The 15,866-nt window shown below is 48.7% G+C and overlaps 4 protein-coding genes across 4 annotated transcripts; all 4 read right to left on the reverse strand.

Annotated features, from left to right (window-relative positions):
- Positions 1 to 1,156: 1,156 nt before the first annotated feature.
- N7520_000492 (ankyrin repeat domain-containing protein) lies at positions 1,157 to 2,998 on the reverse strand (the record flags this gene model as incomplete). Its single annotated transcript, XM_057134427.1, has 1 exon — positions 1,157 to 2,998. The coding sequence occupies one exon, from the start codon at positions 2,996 to 2,998 to the stop codon at positions 1,157 to 1,159; it is 1,842 nt and encodes a 613-aa protein (XP_057000363.1).
- A 6,904-nt stretch (positions 2,999 to 9,902) lies between these two features.
- On the reverse strand, positions 9,903 to 10,766 carry N7520_000493 (uncharacterized protein; the record flags this gene model as incomplete). Its single annotated transcript, XM_057134428.1, has 1 exon — positions 9,903 to 10,766. The coding sequence occupies one exon, from the start codon at positions 10,764 to 10,766 to the stop codon at positions 9,903 to 9,905; it is 864 nt and encodes a 287-aa protein (XP_057000364.1).
- A 1,772-nt stretch (positions 10,767 to 12,538) lies between these two features.
- Positions 12,539 to 12,773, reverse strand: N7520_000494 (uncharacterized protein; the record flags this gene model as incomplete). Its single annotated transcript, XM_057134429.1, has 2 exons — positions 12,539 to 12,666; positions 12,689 to 12,773. The coding sequence occupies 2 exons, from the start codon at positions 12,771 to 12,773 to the stop codon at positions 12,539 to 12,541; spliced, it is 213 nt and encodes a 70-aa protein (XP_057000365.1).
- Positions 12,774 to 13,579: 806 nt separating this feature from the next.
- On the reverse strand, positions 13,580 to 15,480 carry N7520_000495 (alanine--glyoxylate transaminase; the record flags this gene model as incomplete). Its single annotated transcript, XM_057134430.1, has 3 exons — positions 13,580 to 14,651; positions 14,719 to 15,118; positions 15,450 to 15,480. 3 exons carry the CDS (start codon positions 15,478 to 15,480, stop codon positions 13,580 to 13,582), a joined length of 1,503 nt encoding a protein of 500 aa, XP_057000366.1.
- Positions 15,481 to 15,866: the final 386 nt, after the last annotated feature.

Here is a 15,866-nt window from a genome sequence, read left to right on the forward strand (position 1 = left end):
GTGTCAGTGCGTTCGGGTGAAGGGCCTCAAGTGACTGAAGAGTAGCAACAGTGGCAATTTCTTTGAATTGCCAAAACAAAAACAAAAACATACAACAGTCAGGATTCGCATGTGGTCACCCACCATACTACTAACTAACCGGCGTGTGGCTTAAGTACGGCTGAGCGGACGGGAAGCCCTGTTTTCCACACCCTATGGTCGTATGTATTTGGAATGACTTTAATCTAAATTCTATACTGCAAATCTGAAAGCTAAGTTCGTAAAAACCTAATTCATAATTACGCTGCATCATAATGGTAATTTTATTTCTTCGATTAGACACTTTTGTGTAAACATGTTTCCCCAGATACAGAGCACCATCAGGTAACAGATCGTAGATTTCAGAAATGAAGGATTGTCTACTCTCAAGAATACCGATTAGGTATATGTGGAGATGGTTTACATGTAGATAGCATTTATTCGAATCTCGATGCAGAATCTGAGGCTTATTCTTCTGACGAGCTGCTAATCCAAGACATCCATGCCCTATATCTGCGCAGATATCTAAGGCATCTCTAGCGGCCTTCCCGCTGATTTGTATAGATCATTCGAGCGTGTCTCCCCATGTCCTTGCTTGACATCATTAAGAGCACAAACCTTCTGTAGAATAGTACCTACGAGAGGATCACTCACCTTCTCCGTTGACAATTCCATGCATTTGAATGTTCACATCATTGACAGCAGTAATTTAGTGAGCCTAGTGAAAAAGGCCTCGATTTTTAATCATTGAGACCTCTTCGCTCTAGTTTCCTTTTGTCAAATCTATAAATCCGTCATGGTGCTTAGCCCGGCGCTTGAGATCTTGTGTATAGAAAGCACTGGGGCCGCTTTTCAAATCCGTCAAGAAGGACGGTTGTCGGGATGAATTCCAAAGATTGATAGACAGCTTGGTAATTTGTGATGATGCAGACACGCGCTACCGCTACTGTCAAACGTGGCTCACGATAGGTAATCTTGCGAGATGTCTCCGATTCCGCAAGATTGGGATACCATAGGCAATCCATAAATTCCAGAAATAAGAGAAATAATTGAGACTTTCATTAGGTTAAAGTGAAGGTGGAATTTCAGAGACCGGTCTCAGGGCACATGTGGTGGAAATGAATAAATAATTGGAGGTTTAAAGACTGTTTGTTGCACAAGGGTAGATATTTCGCCAGTACCAACGCCACAAACGCTCGGCTATTTTTTGATTTCGTGCGTATTTGGCAGCCTCGAAGATCACAGCTTTGACATCAGAAAAACGATTCTCCGCATCAAAGGACTCAAGAAATACATTTATCACCTTGATATCGGAACGTCCAGCTTCCTTGGCATAATGCAAGAAACAATGCTGTATCCTGCAACTGCACATGACAAATGGGTCGGCTCCTTTTTCTAAAAGCACACGGATTCCTTCTGCCCGAGAAGTGGAGCTTTTGTGATCACCAAATAGGACTTTCAACAGAGGTGCGGTGCATTGAGGGTTTCTCCCTTCAGTATTTGCTCCGTACCGTAGCAGAAGATCAACTGCGCTTTCAATGAGACCAGGAGAGTAATCTACCGCTGCCCCTGCGAGAGCTAGGAGGCTAGTTGAGGTGCCCACAGCATTAGAGTCGAGTCCAACCTTGAGGAAGAATTCCATAATAGTGGTGTCTCCCCTCTCAACGGCTTTAAGCATTGCTTTTTGATGGTGAGGGTTGTCTCTTTCAAGTTTGATGTCCATATGCTCTACCACAAGCCTGAAGACTTCTGCTCCTCCACTCACAGCTTGCGTAAGGACATTGCGGTTGTCTCCTGTTTTAGGCGTAACAATGTCTCTTTCGACCAAGAGGCGAACAGTCTCTATGGGGGATGATTTAAGCAGAGTCAAAGGCAATGCGCCAGAAAGATGGTCAAAAGTTATGTATGAGGAACAAGTCACTACTTCGAAGATAGTGCGAGGTTGGCGTGGGAAAGGATTTGCTCCTCGATCAAGAAGCAGCTTCACGATATCAGTGAAGCCTCTCTCGGCTGCTATAAATACTGGTGGACAATAACCATCTTGCGTTTGTCGATCCAGGACCACACCTCTGGGATTTGCACCATAATCAAGTAGCAAATCTACAAGGTTGATATGGCCATGTTTGATAGCAATGACCATACAAGAGCTAAGATGATCTTTCCACTCCTCAGCGCAGACTGTTGGGCGTTTTGAGGACCGGTCCGCATCCAACAGAAGCTTGGTCAGTGTAAAGTGACCGCCGCATATTGCGCCAATCATAAGAGAAACCACTGAGCGTAACTTTCCTCCCTTCACTATATCATCTAAATCAATCATCCCCAGCAGAAACTCGGAGTCCTGAGGGTTTCTGCCTGCTATCATGCCAATTATGTATAAAGAGTCCGAGTGACAAACGTGTTCAAGGGCATGATTATACATGACAGGTGACTTTTCGAGCTTAATACCCTGCTTCAAAAGGAACTTGGCAAGTGATAAATTATTCCGACGGAGAGCATTCAGTAGCACCCCTTCATATTTGTTCCTGGAATCGAACGAGGAGGAGGAAGGAGTGAAAAGAATAGCCTTCGCACCTTTCTCAATGAACATCTGAAGAATATCTAGATCATCACTGGCAGCAACTCGCCACGCGGATTTTTCAGGCCAGCCAATTGTTCGGAAGTCTGGAGTATGTGGATTGCATCCATGATCAAGAAGGAGTTTGACCAGCGATACATAATGTCCTTCTGTCGCAATAGACAAGGGCTGATCGATGTTGATTCCTTCGAGTTTGCCAAACTCCAAATCGACTCCATGGTCAATCAAGAGATTAACCACTGACTCATGACCACCTTTCACTGCAGCCGTCAAAGGGTTGCCATAGTATGTTCTGGACCATCTAGAGAATCCAATCGGGTAGTGGGGTCTACTCCGTGCTCCAAAATGCTTGCACGACCTTTGCGTGTCCGCTTTGCGCCGCAAGAAGGATTGGATGCGATTCATATTCAGGAAGAGGAATCTGAATCCCCGCTCTAAGTAGCCTGCGTACACATGCATCATTTCCATTCCGAGAGGCCGAGTAAAGCGTCTCGCGATCTGGATGTGCTAGTTTTGACTGGAAAACGTGTCGGAGATGGGAGTCGATATTTTCATTCGTAAGACAGTGAAAACGCTGATTTGTTTGTGTTGTGATATAAGGCTGGTGCAGATCAGGAACCAAGCCGAACCACCGAAATTAATCCCGAAGTATGTATACGAAGAACCAAGTTGATTTCCAATCAACTTGATCTTCTCGTTGTATATATAGCCTTATTCTTCCCTCTCAAATAAAAACCAAGACAATTCACACCTCTGAACTACAACAGGTTATGAGCCCGGAAGCAAAATCTCGGGTGCCATCTCTACTCATCCGAAAATTATCTTAACCATCGTGATTATATATCTACCCCGCTTTCGCAGTCATCACTATGTCTGCTCTGGTTCACGACTCTCCGGACCGAGCCGTCACGGCCATCGAGCCTCTGACAGGAAGCGATAATTACGCAACCTGGAAACGTCTTATGACCTCCTACCTCAAAGCCAGGCAGGTCTGGGATGTTGTGTCGGGCGACCTCCAGCGTCCTGACTGCTTGTTCAAGTACGCCAAGCCTATTACGGCAGACATTCATCCTTTGGTGGAACCGCACCTCGCGGGGGCGGTGAGACAGCGCGCCATTGAGGCGCGCCTCGAAGTGGAGGTCCAGGCATTCGAGCGCCACCGTGAATGGTCGCGCCGCGAAGCTGAGGCCTACCACACCATTTTCCGGTATCTGTCCCCCCACATTAGCATTCATGTTGCGGGACTTGAGACGTCTCGCGACCTCTGGAATGAACTCGAAGAACGGTACCGGCGAATGGAACTGGCCACGTTCTGCGAGTTGTTTGCGCAGCTTCGTGAAACCACTGGCGAGCGCTGCGGCAGTGCCCGCGAATTTGTCGATCGGGTACGGTTGCTCGTACATCGATTGAATGCTATCGTGCCCGGATCCATTGGCGATCGAACGCACATTGCGATCTTACTGACGCAGATCGGACCGGAATACATTCTAGTTGTGGATGCCATTCAGAATGACAAGGATCCGGTGAATCCGACCACGATCGGAAATCGTCTGTCTAATGCTGAGCAGACGGTTCGGAGAAAAGAAGCTCCAACACCCTTGCAGGCAGCATCTGGCCCGTCTGTCAATACGGTGCAGCAGACTGCCAAGAAATGCAACTATTGTAAAAAGCGCGGCCATGTGGTCGCGCAGTGCTGGAAGAAACAGCGAGAAGGACAGTCGTCTAGGGACCATGCCCTGAAGGCTGAGAGGAGTGTTTCCGGCTCACCAAGAACTAACTTACAAAAGATACCATCAAGCCAGGTGGAAGATTGGCAGGGCCCGCCGACTTCCAAGAGACCGAGGATCAATATCGTGAGGGCGAGGGTGACGACCCTTTATACCCACGCACCGCAACCCCGGTGGATCCTGGACTCGGCCGCCACCAGCCACATCTGCTGGGACCGGAGCTGCTTCAGCAGTCTGCGGCCCCACCGCGAGATGTTGGACACGGCGGGCGATCCAGTGGAAGCCGAAGGGATTGGTACGGTGAAGCTCACGCTCCGGGGGAAGTTCAACCAGCCCCTGGTGCTGAAGAACGTGTACTTTGCGCCACGCGTCGGGATGAACCTGATCAGCGTGCCGAAGCTGTTGCGAGACCGCTACTCGGTGGTGGCGCACCCACAGAACGTCTTTGTGCAACGCCGAGGACGAACCGTGGGGACCGCCTACCACGCGGAGGAGGATCTACTGATCCTGCGGTGCCATGTGAGCAAGAGATCTCGAGAGCGAGTCCAACTGGCGAGGGCGCCGACGACCCACGACCATGCAGATTCCCTGGAACCGCAGGCGGTGGCCATGGACGTTGACGATCCTCGGGAGTCAAGTGGCGTAGAATGTACAGCGCCAACCTCTGAACTCGGTGGTGAAGCTGTGATACTCGAAGAAGATGTGTGCACAGGAGTGGACCAGGCCTCCGAAGCGTTGTGGCACGCTCGGATGGGACATCTGAACCGGGGCGACTTGAGGGTGGTCCTTCGGCAGACCGGCACTCCGTACCGACCGCTGACGCAGGCGCAGCTGCTGGCAACGCCGCAGTGTCCGGCGTGCATGTCGGGTAAGCAGCATCAGAAGAGGAACTCCCGCGCAAGACGGCCACGTCTGCATTCAACGAGAATTTTCGAATTGATCCATTCGGACATCGTGGAGATGCCGATTGCCAAAGATGGCTCCAGGTACGTGATCACCTTTACTGATGATTATTCTCGTGGCTCGTGGGCCTATGCCATGAGATGGAAGCATGAAGCGCTCCCGAAGTTCCAACATTTTGAGGCCTGGGTGCACCGACAGTTCGGCGCCCAGATCAGAAGATTCCTCACCGATAATGGGAGAGAGTATCTGCCAATTGGAACACATCTCGAATCCCAGGGAGTTGAGTTCGACACCTCGCCGCCATACTGCAAAGGGCAGAATGGGCTGGCCGAACGCACTAATCGTACTATCCGGGAGCGGATCAACACGCTCCTGTCCGATGCGAACCTTTCTCCTTCCTGGTGGATCGAGCTTGTAGACACAGTGGTCTACTTGAAGCTGCGTGCACCAGCATCGATCTTACGGAAGAAGACACCGTTTGAAATTCTATACGGGGAACCGCCCTCGCTCTTGCATCTGCGACGGATCGGCTCCCGTGCATGGGTCTTGATCCCCAAAGAGCATCGAGCCAAACTCGGACCAAGATCATCCGAGTGCCGACTGCTAGGCTATTGTGAACCGAATCAGTACAAGCTCTATGAAATCCATTCAGGAAAGACAGTCTTTTCCCGTGATGTCGAGTTCGATGAGAGGACCCCAGTGGCGCCACTCATCGAGGGGGAAACAGGCAACGACCTCCCGGACAATGCTCCTCCATCACCTGTCTTTTCATCAATGCCAAGTTCAGCCAGCGGGCTGCCAACACCACCTGCATCGCCATTACCTCCGCCGAAGGAGCGAGAGAAAACGCCATCTGAGCGTGAGGAGGAGACACCTCCAGTGGTCAATCCAAGCCAACAAGGCACTGACCTGACATCGGATCTTGGATATTCGATTTTTGGTCGCAGAAGAAGACCATCACGGCGTCTCCTGGAATCACTCGGCAAGGTGTACTCTGCCGGCGCATTGAATCCCGCACCGGCCAGACAAGTCGACCCGGCGACCTTTCGCGAAGCTGTATCAGGCCCAGACCAGCTGGACTGGTGGGCCGCCATCCAGAAAGGATATGCGTCGCTTCTCGAACACGGAACATGGGAAAAGGTTCGGCGGGAGGACGTCCCAGCCGGAAATCATGTGATTGGCTGCAAATGGGTCTTCAAGACCAAGGCCAACGGAACGCGCAAAGCGCGATTGGTTATCAAAGGCTACCGGCAGAAACATGGCATCGACTATCACGAAACGTTTGCTGCTGTGTCCAGGATGGACTCGGTCCGCTGCATCGTCGCCAGCGCCGTGTTGCGCGGATGGAAACTCCACCAATTCGACGCGGTCACCGCATTTCTCCATGGAGACGTCGATTCGTCTATCTATATGGAGTTACCTGAAGGTTTCGAAAAGCCAGGATACGTATGCCGACTGCGCCGCTCACTATACGGACTGAAGCAGGCTCCGCGGATTTGGTACCAATGCGTCCACCGCGTTCTGGCTTCTCATGGCTTCACTATGGCCCAATCGGACAATTGTGTGTTCTACAAACCGGATTGCGTCGTTTGTGTCTATGTCGATGACTTTCTTGTTGCTGCGACAAACACGCACGAAATCGAACAAGTGCAACGAGCCTTGCAAACAGAGTTCCGACTGAACGATCTGGGCACCCCTCGATCATTCCTCGGGATCCAGTTCGACTATGATGTCGATGGGTCCGTATCTATTCACCAACACCAGTACATCCAGAAGGTGCTCTCCGACTTTGGCATGGAGACTTGTCAGCCGAAGTCTACGCCGATGAATCCCAAGCAAATCTTGAATCATCGTCCAGAGGAGGAACCTCCGGACGAGGAAGCAAAAGCTCGTTATGCGACTGCCATCGGTTCGTTAATGTATCTAATGGTTGGCACGCGACCAGATATTGCATTTGCGCTGGGCATGTTGAGTCGCTTCACGTCTCAGCCGCAATCGCAACACCAAGTCGCTCTGCAGCGATTGCTTCGCTACATCAAAGCCACGCAATCTCATCGCATTACTTACCGCAGTGGGCAGTTGATCGGGTACACGGACGCCGACTTTGGGGGCTCCGTCGTCACTGACGGTGCATACTCAACGTCTGGCTATGTTTTCCAACTTGCAGGTGCGCCAGTTTCCTGGTCATCCAAGAGACAGGGGGAAGTGGCCACGTCTACAACTCATGCCGAATACATCGGACAGTACAATGCCATTCTGCATCTCCAGTGGCTCCGCACCTTTCTGGCTGAAACGCAACTGTATCGGTCTCCGGTCACTAACATTATGGCTGACAACCAGTCCGCCATCGCTCTCTCTCGCAACCCTGAATTCCACAAACGCACGAAGCATTTCAATGTAAAATTTCACTATCAGCGAGCCGTGCTGGATACAGGCGAGATTGGGCTTCAATATATTCCAACTGGGGAACAGGCCGCGGACGGTCTCACCAAGCCATTGGGACCTACGGCCTTTGCCAGATTTTGTAGTCTCTTAGGAGTCGATGCTCCAGAGGTTTCGAGACAAAACGCGTGACAGCGCAGGCGCTCTTTCCACTTATTTTCCCACGAAGGTTTTTCAGTGGTTTTACCGAGGCCTGACTGCTCTGCGCCATTCCAGAATCGCCCTGCCAGCAAAGCGATCCTGAGGGGAAATGTTGTGATATAAGGCTGGTGCAGATCAGGAACCAAGCCGAACCACCGGAATTAATCCCGAAGTATGTATACGAAGAACCAAGTTGATTTCCAATCAACTTGATCTTCTCGTTGTATATATAGCCTTATTCTTCCCTCTCAAATAAAAAACAAGACAATTCACACCTCTGAACTACAACAGTTTGCGCAAGTGCACAGAGATCAATGGCATAAGTAACATATTGAACGATTTCCCGTAAGATCTCCGTTGAGAAATCAGTAAGAATCACCATACTTGATCAGTGAAGGTTGGGGATGTTTGACTATTAGAAGAGTCATTCTGTCCACTCTTTAAATGTGTCATATACCCCCTCTAACCCGATTAGGCCCCAGGGGCTCGAAAGTACCACACCTCACCGCCTTTTATAATATCACCACCAGTCTTGCATTTACTTTGATCATCTGTATAGACTTTCGAATCCTTTTTGATCCTCTGTACACATTTTCCATACTCTCAATCCATAATGAAGAGACTGAAAATATCACCTTCACTACTACCAGTCTTAGGAGCCTTATCCACTATAAGAAATGTCATGCTTGAACTTAATAAATTAACATATCCCCTATCTTGGCTAATGAAATGAGGAACAGACATGATATCTGATGCGGGAAAGAATTTCTCTCCAAGCGCAAGGAGCTCGTCAGCGACCTTGGAATGTGCACAGAAATGGCGACTTAACTCTCTCTTTATCAACCCCTCGAGCTCTTGCGTACAACAAAGGACTAAGATCGAAATGCAACAATTGCCAATCTCAAGACAGCTCCTGTTTGCTACATTAGTACTGTGTATATGGAATCACAGAACGGCCCCCTATACGCTGTTATTCTTAACCAATGTTTATTTTGGACCTGGAAGACAGGATCCTCTCTGGATAATGAGAGCATGCAAAGTGAAATCTATCAAAAGATCCTCCTTCCATTGGCAGAATCTAAGAATTTAATAAAAGGTATTTATTGAATGAAATTTGCAGTTACTCGGTTCGATTTGAACGAAACAACACCCATAAATGGATTGAACAAATAATTCAGCGCCAAAAACTTACAACGGCTATTTTAAAACGCGGTCTCCTAGTCTACGGTCAATAGTCGGCTGGGTGCCATCCGAGTGAAAATAGTGGGTGAGCGCTGCTTTCACGTTGTGCGACCCAGTTTAGAAGAGTGAATGCGCAAATGACAGGGTGAGAATCCGGGTGAGAACGAGTGAGAATCACGCTCCGACCCTCTCAACCACCCTATTCTTTCGCGAGGTAATGCAAAGTGCTCGATATAACTGGATCTTACCGAAGCAAAATGATCGAAACCTACTTATTAGTTAGAGCAATCCCAAAAATTTCCATGAGGCGCTTTCGCTTGTTATATTAGGTATTTGCACAACCATCAAAATTTTCTTAAACAAGACAATGGAAGAGTTATCGTTGAGCTATTAAGGTATTTTGCTGCCTGTTTTCCGCCAATGCCGAGATGAAAAGTTATAGATCAATTGACGAAAACTTTTTCCGCAGCAATATCGTATGCAGCAACTGCTAGAAAACCCGTGCTGCCCAAGCCGAAGAAAGCTAACACTGCAATTGGCTTGATGTAGGTTATCACTTGTACTCCTATCTTCTCCAGGAGGGCCATTAATATGCACATTATCAAGAGTTTGGGTGTGGAAATTAAGACGTTCTTCCGAGCCCATTGCAACTCAGAACGAGGTCGAAGAGTGGTCCGTAAGTGTGCATCAAGTAAAAGCCGACTGAGGAGAAGGAAACCTAGGAATACCCAGGGAGTGATGGAAAGTTTCAGGTCGTTGAGTAGTGGTGTCACACCCCAATGCACACAAATAGTGGCGAAGAATGGGGGAGCGCATAATATCACGTATCGCGACGTCCTCCTTGCGTTCATTGCTGATAGGAAAACCGACTACCCAAAAGAAAAAATTAGCTGTAAATTCAATTATCAGTTGATTTAACACACCTCCAATAGGATGTGTATGAACGGAACTAAAGCTGACCATGGGGGCGGAATGAGCATTGTGAAGAATAATCCGACCCCTCCCACCACAGTTGTGAGAAAAAGAGCGCGTGTCCAGGATGTTTCCGAATGGCCTAACGCCTTGCTATACTGTGCGAGTGTTCCGCGGCGACAGGGCACAGAATGAGAAGGCATGCGCCTCTCGAGCATATCCAAAGCAGAGCCTAGGAGCAAATACGCCGCCAAGCCTAGAGCCAAGGACCCGGCCGGATACCGTGATCCGAAATTTGTCTTCTCTTTGTTCCATGAGAAGATAGCAAATGATAGGATGGATGCCAGAGACATCAAGCGCTGAGATACCACGTGGTGAAATTTCCGAATCAGTGGGCGATTAAAGGTGAAAACGACAGCAGAGGCGTCCACAGCGACCATAAGACTTAGCGCAAACCAGACATCGACGAAAACCTGCTTCATGGAGTATTTGGCCGCATGCAGAGACGTACTATTTTCGCGCGCTAGAATCTTGCCGATTATCTGACGGGAGAACAAATTGAATTCTGGTTCACCGATGTGCCAAGGAGTCATGGGGTTGAAAGAAAGATGTATCCCGGCCATATAGGTGGCCACAATGAGCCAGAACACGAACGAAAGCATATTGGTAACCTCAAGGAACCAGAAAAATAGGGCTTTGCGGTCCGTAAAGTCGGAAAGCACGAGTATGTGGCCCACAGGCGGCTGTGTCGCATCATTTGTCGAATCCAACGATTTTTCGACTGCAGATTGAGCAGTGTCAGTAGGAACGTGAAAGGATTCAGGCCTTGTACCACCGTTTATCGCATACCATGATGCTCGATACATTCATGAGCGACCATCTCAGTTATAGCTTTTCCCGAGAAGTGTTGCGTCACTGATGCAGCGGAGACGAATCCTTGAATGATTTTATTGTTAAAAGCGTCGCAGTGAATGCTGTATGTCTGCTTAGCTGGCAAGGCTTCTTTGCGATTGGGTGTCTCACATACTCTGCAGACAATTGCTATTACTTTCTCTCAAGGCCGGGACAACAAAGGAAAAAGGGTGAAATTGTGGCAAGAGAAGATGATCCACCAACTTCTGACATGAGCATACATCATATTTTTGTACTTCTATCTATACCTTAGGCAAAAGCTAATTTCATCAGCTACCGGGTTGGCTGGCTCGATGTGGCTGACTCGGTAGTGCGAGGAACCCATATCAAGATTTGAAGAGCCCCGAGATCTGCATGTGGGTCCACTAGTTCGGGTTGTACAGATAAAAATTTCAGCTAAATACAGTGAAACAGTGCAAAGTTCTGGCGCTAAGTAGGACAGATCACACTTGATCTAAACAGAATAGGCACTCCTAGGTCATGTGAAGGGCCAAGTGTAGCCTGGCCCACTCCCAAGTGTTCAACTCAACTACATCCTGAAAGACTTACTCGCCCTAAATAGGGCAGAAATATTCTGAGAGAAGGATGATGATGGCCTTCTGGTCCAGTTGGTTATGCGCAAGCGCAGGTGCGGGTTCCCCAACACCCTTATTAGTTATATAGATAAATAAGTATTAATTAACCCATCTTTTATACGTCTCTTTAAACAGTTTCTATAGAACCCCTTAGCTTTCTATACTAGAGGAGTCTTCTATCTTTGGTCAGGGGAGCATAGCTGTTTCAATATCATCTGTGTAGTATAGCTCTAGATTTGCCTCTTTATCATGAATTCAACTAGGGAATCCACCTCTATATATATCTATTCTGCTCTACTATTATCTTAACTTTTCTCTTTTTAAGGTCTTACCAATCACCACCTTATACTTACCGACTAGCATTGAGTACGATGTCGACGGGTTTTTCTTTTTTTAACAGAGAAAATTGAAATCCTCAGCTCTCACCATTTGAGACTGCTTGAACTGCAGAGTAACAGTGTTTAGGCTATTCAGGTAAAGCGGCTGAAGAGTAGGACGACAAGAGCAATTCCCCAAAAATCAAAAAAATCAAAATTTGCGGACATACAACAACATCTCCAAGGTGGGTCATCTAGCGCCTACGGATTGGGCGTGGTCGGCTCGTTGCTCGATTCAGCCCTCTTCAGGGCAGTCTGGATAGATATCTACCCACCTGAATATTCTTCATCTCATGGTTTGACCCGTGCACGAAAGGTGTATTTATACAAGTCTGAGTGAAATCAGCATTGACTGGAATAGTCGGGCTTAAAAATCCGTGATAGACTGGGTGAGCTCACAGGCCACCCTATTAAATATACATGAATAATCTTCATCTCGAGAAGCCAGACTAGTGGGCAGGAAGATGTATTTTACAGCCTGTACTAGCCATTATTGCTTCATTCATATTTACAGAGAATCAAGCTAAAAATCATTTGTTGGAAATGAGCAGCGGAGGCTTTTTTGGCTGTTTATGGAAACCACTATTTTGAAGAAAGACTAATAGTTTGACCGTCCTTAGTGATAGATTCGAGGTGCTCCGTATACTGAGACTCGGTGATGTTTCCTTGCTTCGGCCAGTCACGGTAGCAGGAAACGGAGTAGATATCATAATTGAATGGACAAAGGAAGACCTCCTCTTTCTCCCGTTGTTGAACAATGTCCGTCTGTGTAGATCACTCTGCCAGGACGTTCCATTCCCCAATCTCCCCATCTCTGCTCTCCTGTCGTGAGACCTGCACAAGATAGAGCGAACTGGAAGAGCCAGACTCTGCCCGATCCGTCATAATCTTCTGAATATTCGCTTTCGGAGTTATTAGACTCACATTGAAAGGTGCAGTCAATCACTCGTTGAATCGCCGGCTTCTCTCTTGCGGAATCTCTCCCGGTGGAAACTCGGATGATCGCCATGGTTCACCCGATGATTCTGCGTGGAAGAGATTTGATTCTTCAGGCATTGTTGTTCAAATGGTTACGAAATGCAGAGTGTGCAGGTATGTGTCGCCTTACTCAATATGCTTGGGTCAGATGGGACTGTCTCAGTAAGTTCACTATCTCACTGGCGTCTTGGCGAGCGAGTTCTAGAGGCACTTGGCAAGCCTCTGCCTGGGATGTTACATCCTGGAATTTTACACAAAGCGCGAGATAGATTACCGGAATAGACATGTATCACGCCCTGTCCTAACAATTTGGGGGAAAGAATGGCTTATAAGAAAGCAACAAGATAGACGATGGCTTGAGCCTGGACTGAGGGCATTCAATTGAATATCCTGAATAGGCTGAAGAGTACCAACAATGGCAATCTCATCGAATAACAAAAAAACAAAAACATACAACAGTCAGGATTCGCATGTGGTCACCCACCATACTACTAACTAACCGGCGTGTGGCTTAAGTACGGCTGAGCGGACGGGAAGCCCTGTTCTCCACACCCTATGGTCGTATGTATTCGAAAGCACCTTTAGTTGGAATATATTGTCTCAACACTACTCCATATGTCCAGTCACTAACCTTGGAAGTAGTGCGGTCCTCAAAAGAGCAAAAGGGTTGATGTAACTTGTGTTGAGGAGCCTATGCTCGGATATAACCCTAATGAGATTATTAAACTCAGTAGATAAATCAATACAGCTGGAAGTAAATCTTTGTGTATGTTCAAGTCGTTCATTCAGCTTCTATGTGATCATTTTTACGTGATATTTAATGCATGCCAACATGATCTACAGTCCCTTGGCCTGCTTAGCCTCGGCAAGAGCCTCCTTGAGCGCCGCCAGGGCGTTTTCAATATCACCACGGTTGGCGTCAGTCACACTAACACCCATGTGACCGAAGCGAATATACCGGGTAGCAATCTCCTTGTGCAAGCCGGCTGCGAAGATGACACCACGCTTCAGCAGACCGGGAAGCACATCGGGAGGAGTCAAACCGTCTGGCAGGTACATGGCAGTCATGCCGTGAGCCTGGGAATCCGAGTTAGGAGCCAACTGCTTCAGACCCAGCTCGGCGACGGCAGCCTTGACGCTGTCAGACACCTGAGTGTGGATAGCAAAGCGCTCGGCCATAGGGCGGGCAGTGATCTGGCTAAGAGTGGTGTGCAGGGCGTGGATGAGCTGGGTAGGAGGGGTAGCGAAGTACGAGGGCTTGTTGTTCTCGTAGTTGCGCATGATAGGCAACCAGTTGGCAATGGAAGCGTAGTAAGAGCCGGGAGGGGTCTGGCGGGTGGTGGCGCGCTGGATGGCACGGCCAGAGGTCATGACGATGCTGAGACCGGGAGGGCAACCGATGGCCTTCTGGCTAGCAGTGACAACGGCATCAAGATCCCACTCGTCGAATGCGATCTCCTCGGATCCAACACTGCAGACACCATCCACGATCACCAGGGTCTCCGGGCTCACCCGACGGACGAGCTGAGCGACACCCTTGACGTCACTCAGAACACCGGTGGAGGTGTCAACGTGAGTGATGGTGATGAGCTTGTAGGGCTTCTCCTTGAGGGCCTGCTCGATCTGTTCCAGCGAGGGGCGCTCGCCGATGGGGGCGCGGAGCTGGGTGACCTGGGCACCGTATGTCTGCAAGCATTTCTCGAAGGAGTCACCGAAGTAACCGGTGTTCAGGACGAGAGCATTGTCACCGCGCTCGATCAGGTTGGCAGAGACGAGATCCCAGCCCAGGGTACCACTTCCTGCGATGATGAAGGGCTGTGCGGAAGGGTCGGTGGACTGGAACAGCTTGCGGGTCAGAGTCAAGGTCTCACCAAAGACCTTGACGAAGCCAGGAGCGACGTGGCTCTCACTAAGAACAAATAATGTCAGTTCAACGAGACGGTACGAATCAATTGAAAATGGGCCATTGGACTCACGCATAGTGGGACATCGACTGCAAGACAGCATCATCGAATTCGATGGGGCCCGGGATGAGCAGAGTGTTGTGAGGGGGTTGAGTAGACATGGTGGGCTTTGAGGGAGTAGAGGGAGAATCTGGGATGGTGCGATCAAGGGGTTTATATTCGGTGTCGTCCGGAGGAAGGGAGCTTCTTTCGGTCGAGAAGGGAGTGTTTAGGTTCGGCAACGGCAGGCGCTGGTCCAGGTGTCTGGCGATCAGGCTTAAACGTTGCTGCGTGGAGGGCGCCAGCTTTTCCGATTGCGGCGGGGCAGCCGCGGGGTACGTCCTTGGGTTGGTCGTGGTTAAGCTTGTGAATTCCCGAGGGACTGCGAGTTCGGGATTCGCCGCCGAAGGGTTATCAGGGCGGTTAGGATTGGCTGAGGGCAGACACAGAGTTTCAGGTATAATGGTATCTTCAAGAGATGCAGATTGTATCCAATTGAGTGATTAGAATGAAATAAAAGTCTGGGGACGGGTTATTTATGAAGACAAAGGTTTATCTCCAAATTGCAACAAATTGTGTTCCAGACGTTGCAGTCGGAGTCTAGCGGCCGGGCCCTACCGACTCTATAATATGCCTGAGTCTACGCTGTAGTCTCTGTTCTATAATCCAGACCTTGGAAGTTTAGATTTCAAGTGCATTTTCTATGTTTGATTATCATAACAATTTTTTTATTAGCACCTGTCTGGAGTAAATGGTGAACATACTAAATACTATAACGGAGACGGGCTCATACATATATATTTATTTTCGAAGGTAGACAAAGGACCAATGTTCATAGATCAGGACCTAGATATAGATCGATGGATCCCAGTAAACCATTCAAACATCGTCGTATTGATTCTAATCAATCTCCTTGGAATACAGTCTCCTGTTTGCGCAGTATTTCACTGTCCTGGCGATCCCCCGCCTACAACACGGCGACCTCCGCAAAAAAAACTGGAGGGATTCGGCGTCTTGTTATTGACTGGAAAAAGTCGACGCCATTCTATAGGTTCGGTCAGATTAGCCAATGTCTATTCGGAATGGAGAAGCGACCTATTCGGATGTTCATCCGACATCCACTTACTCTAGATACTGAGATAGCTGTTATCAGTCTAACCCGATTAAGACCATAGGGTATA

Source organism: Penicillium odoratum, assembly GCF_028828045.1.
Source record: "Penicillium odoratum strain IBT 22623 chromosome Unknown utg000001l_segment0_segment0, whole genome shotgun sequence".
Taxonomy (NCBI): Eukaryota; Fungi; Ascomycota; class Eurotiomycetes; order Eurotiales; family Aspergillaceae; genus Penicillium; species Penicillium odoratum.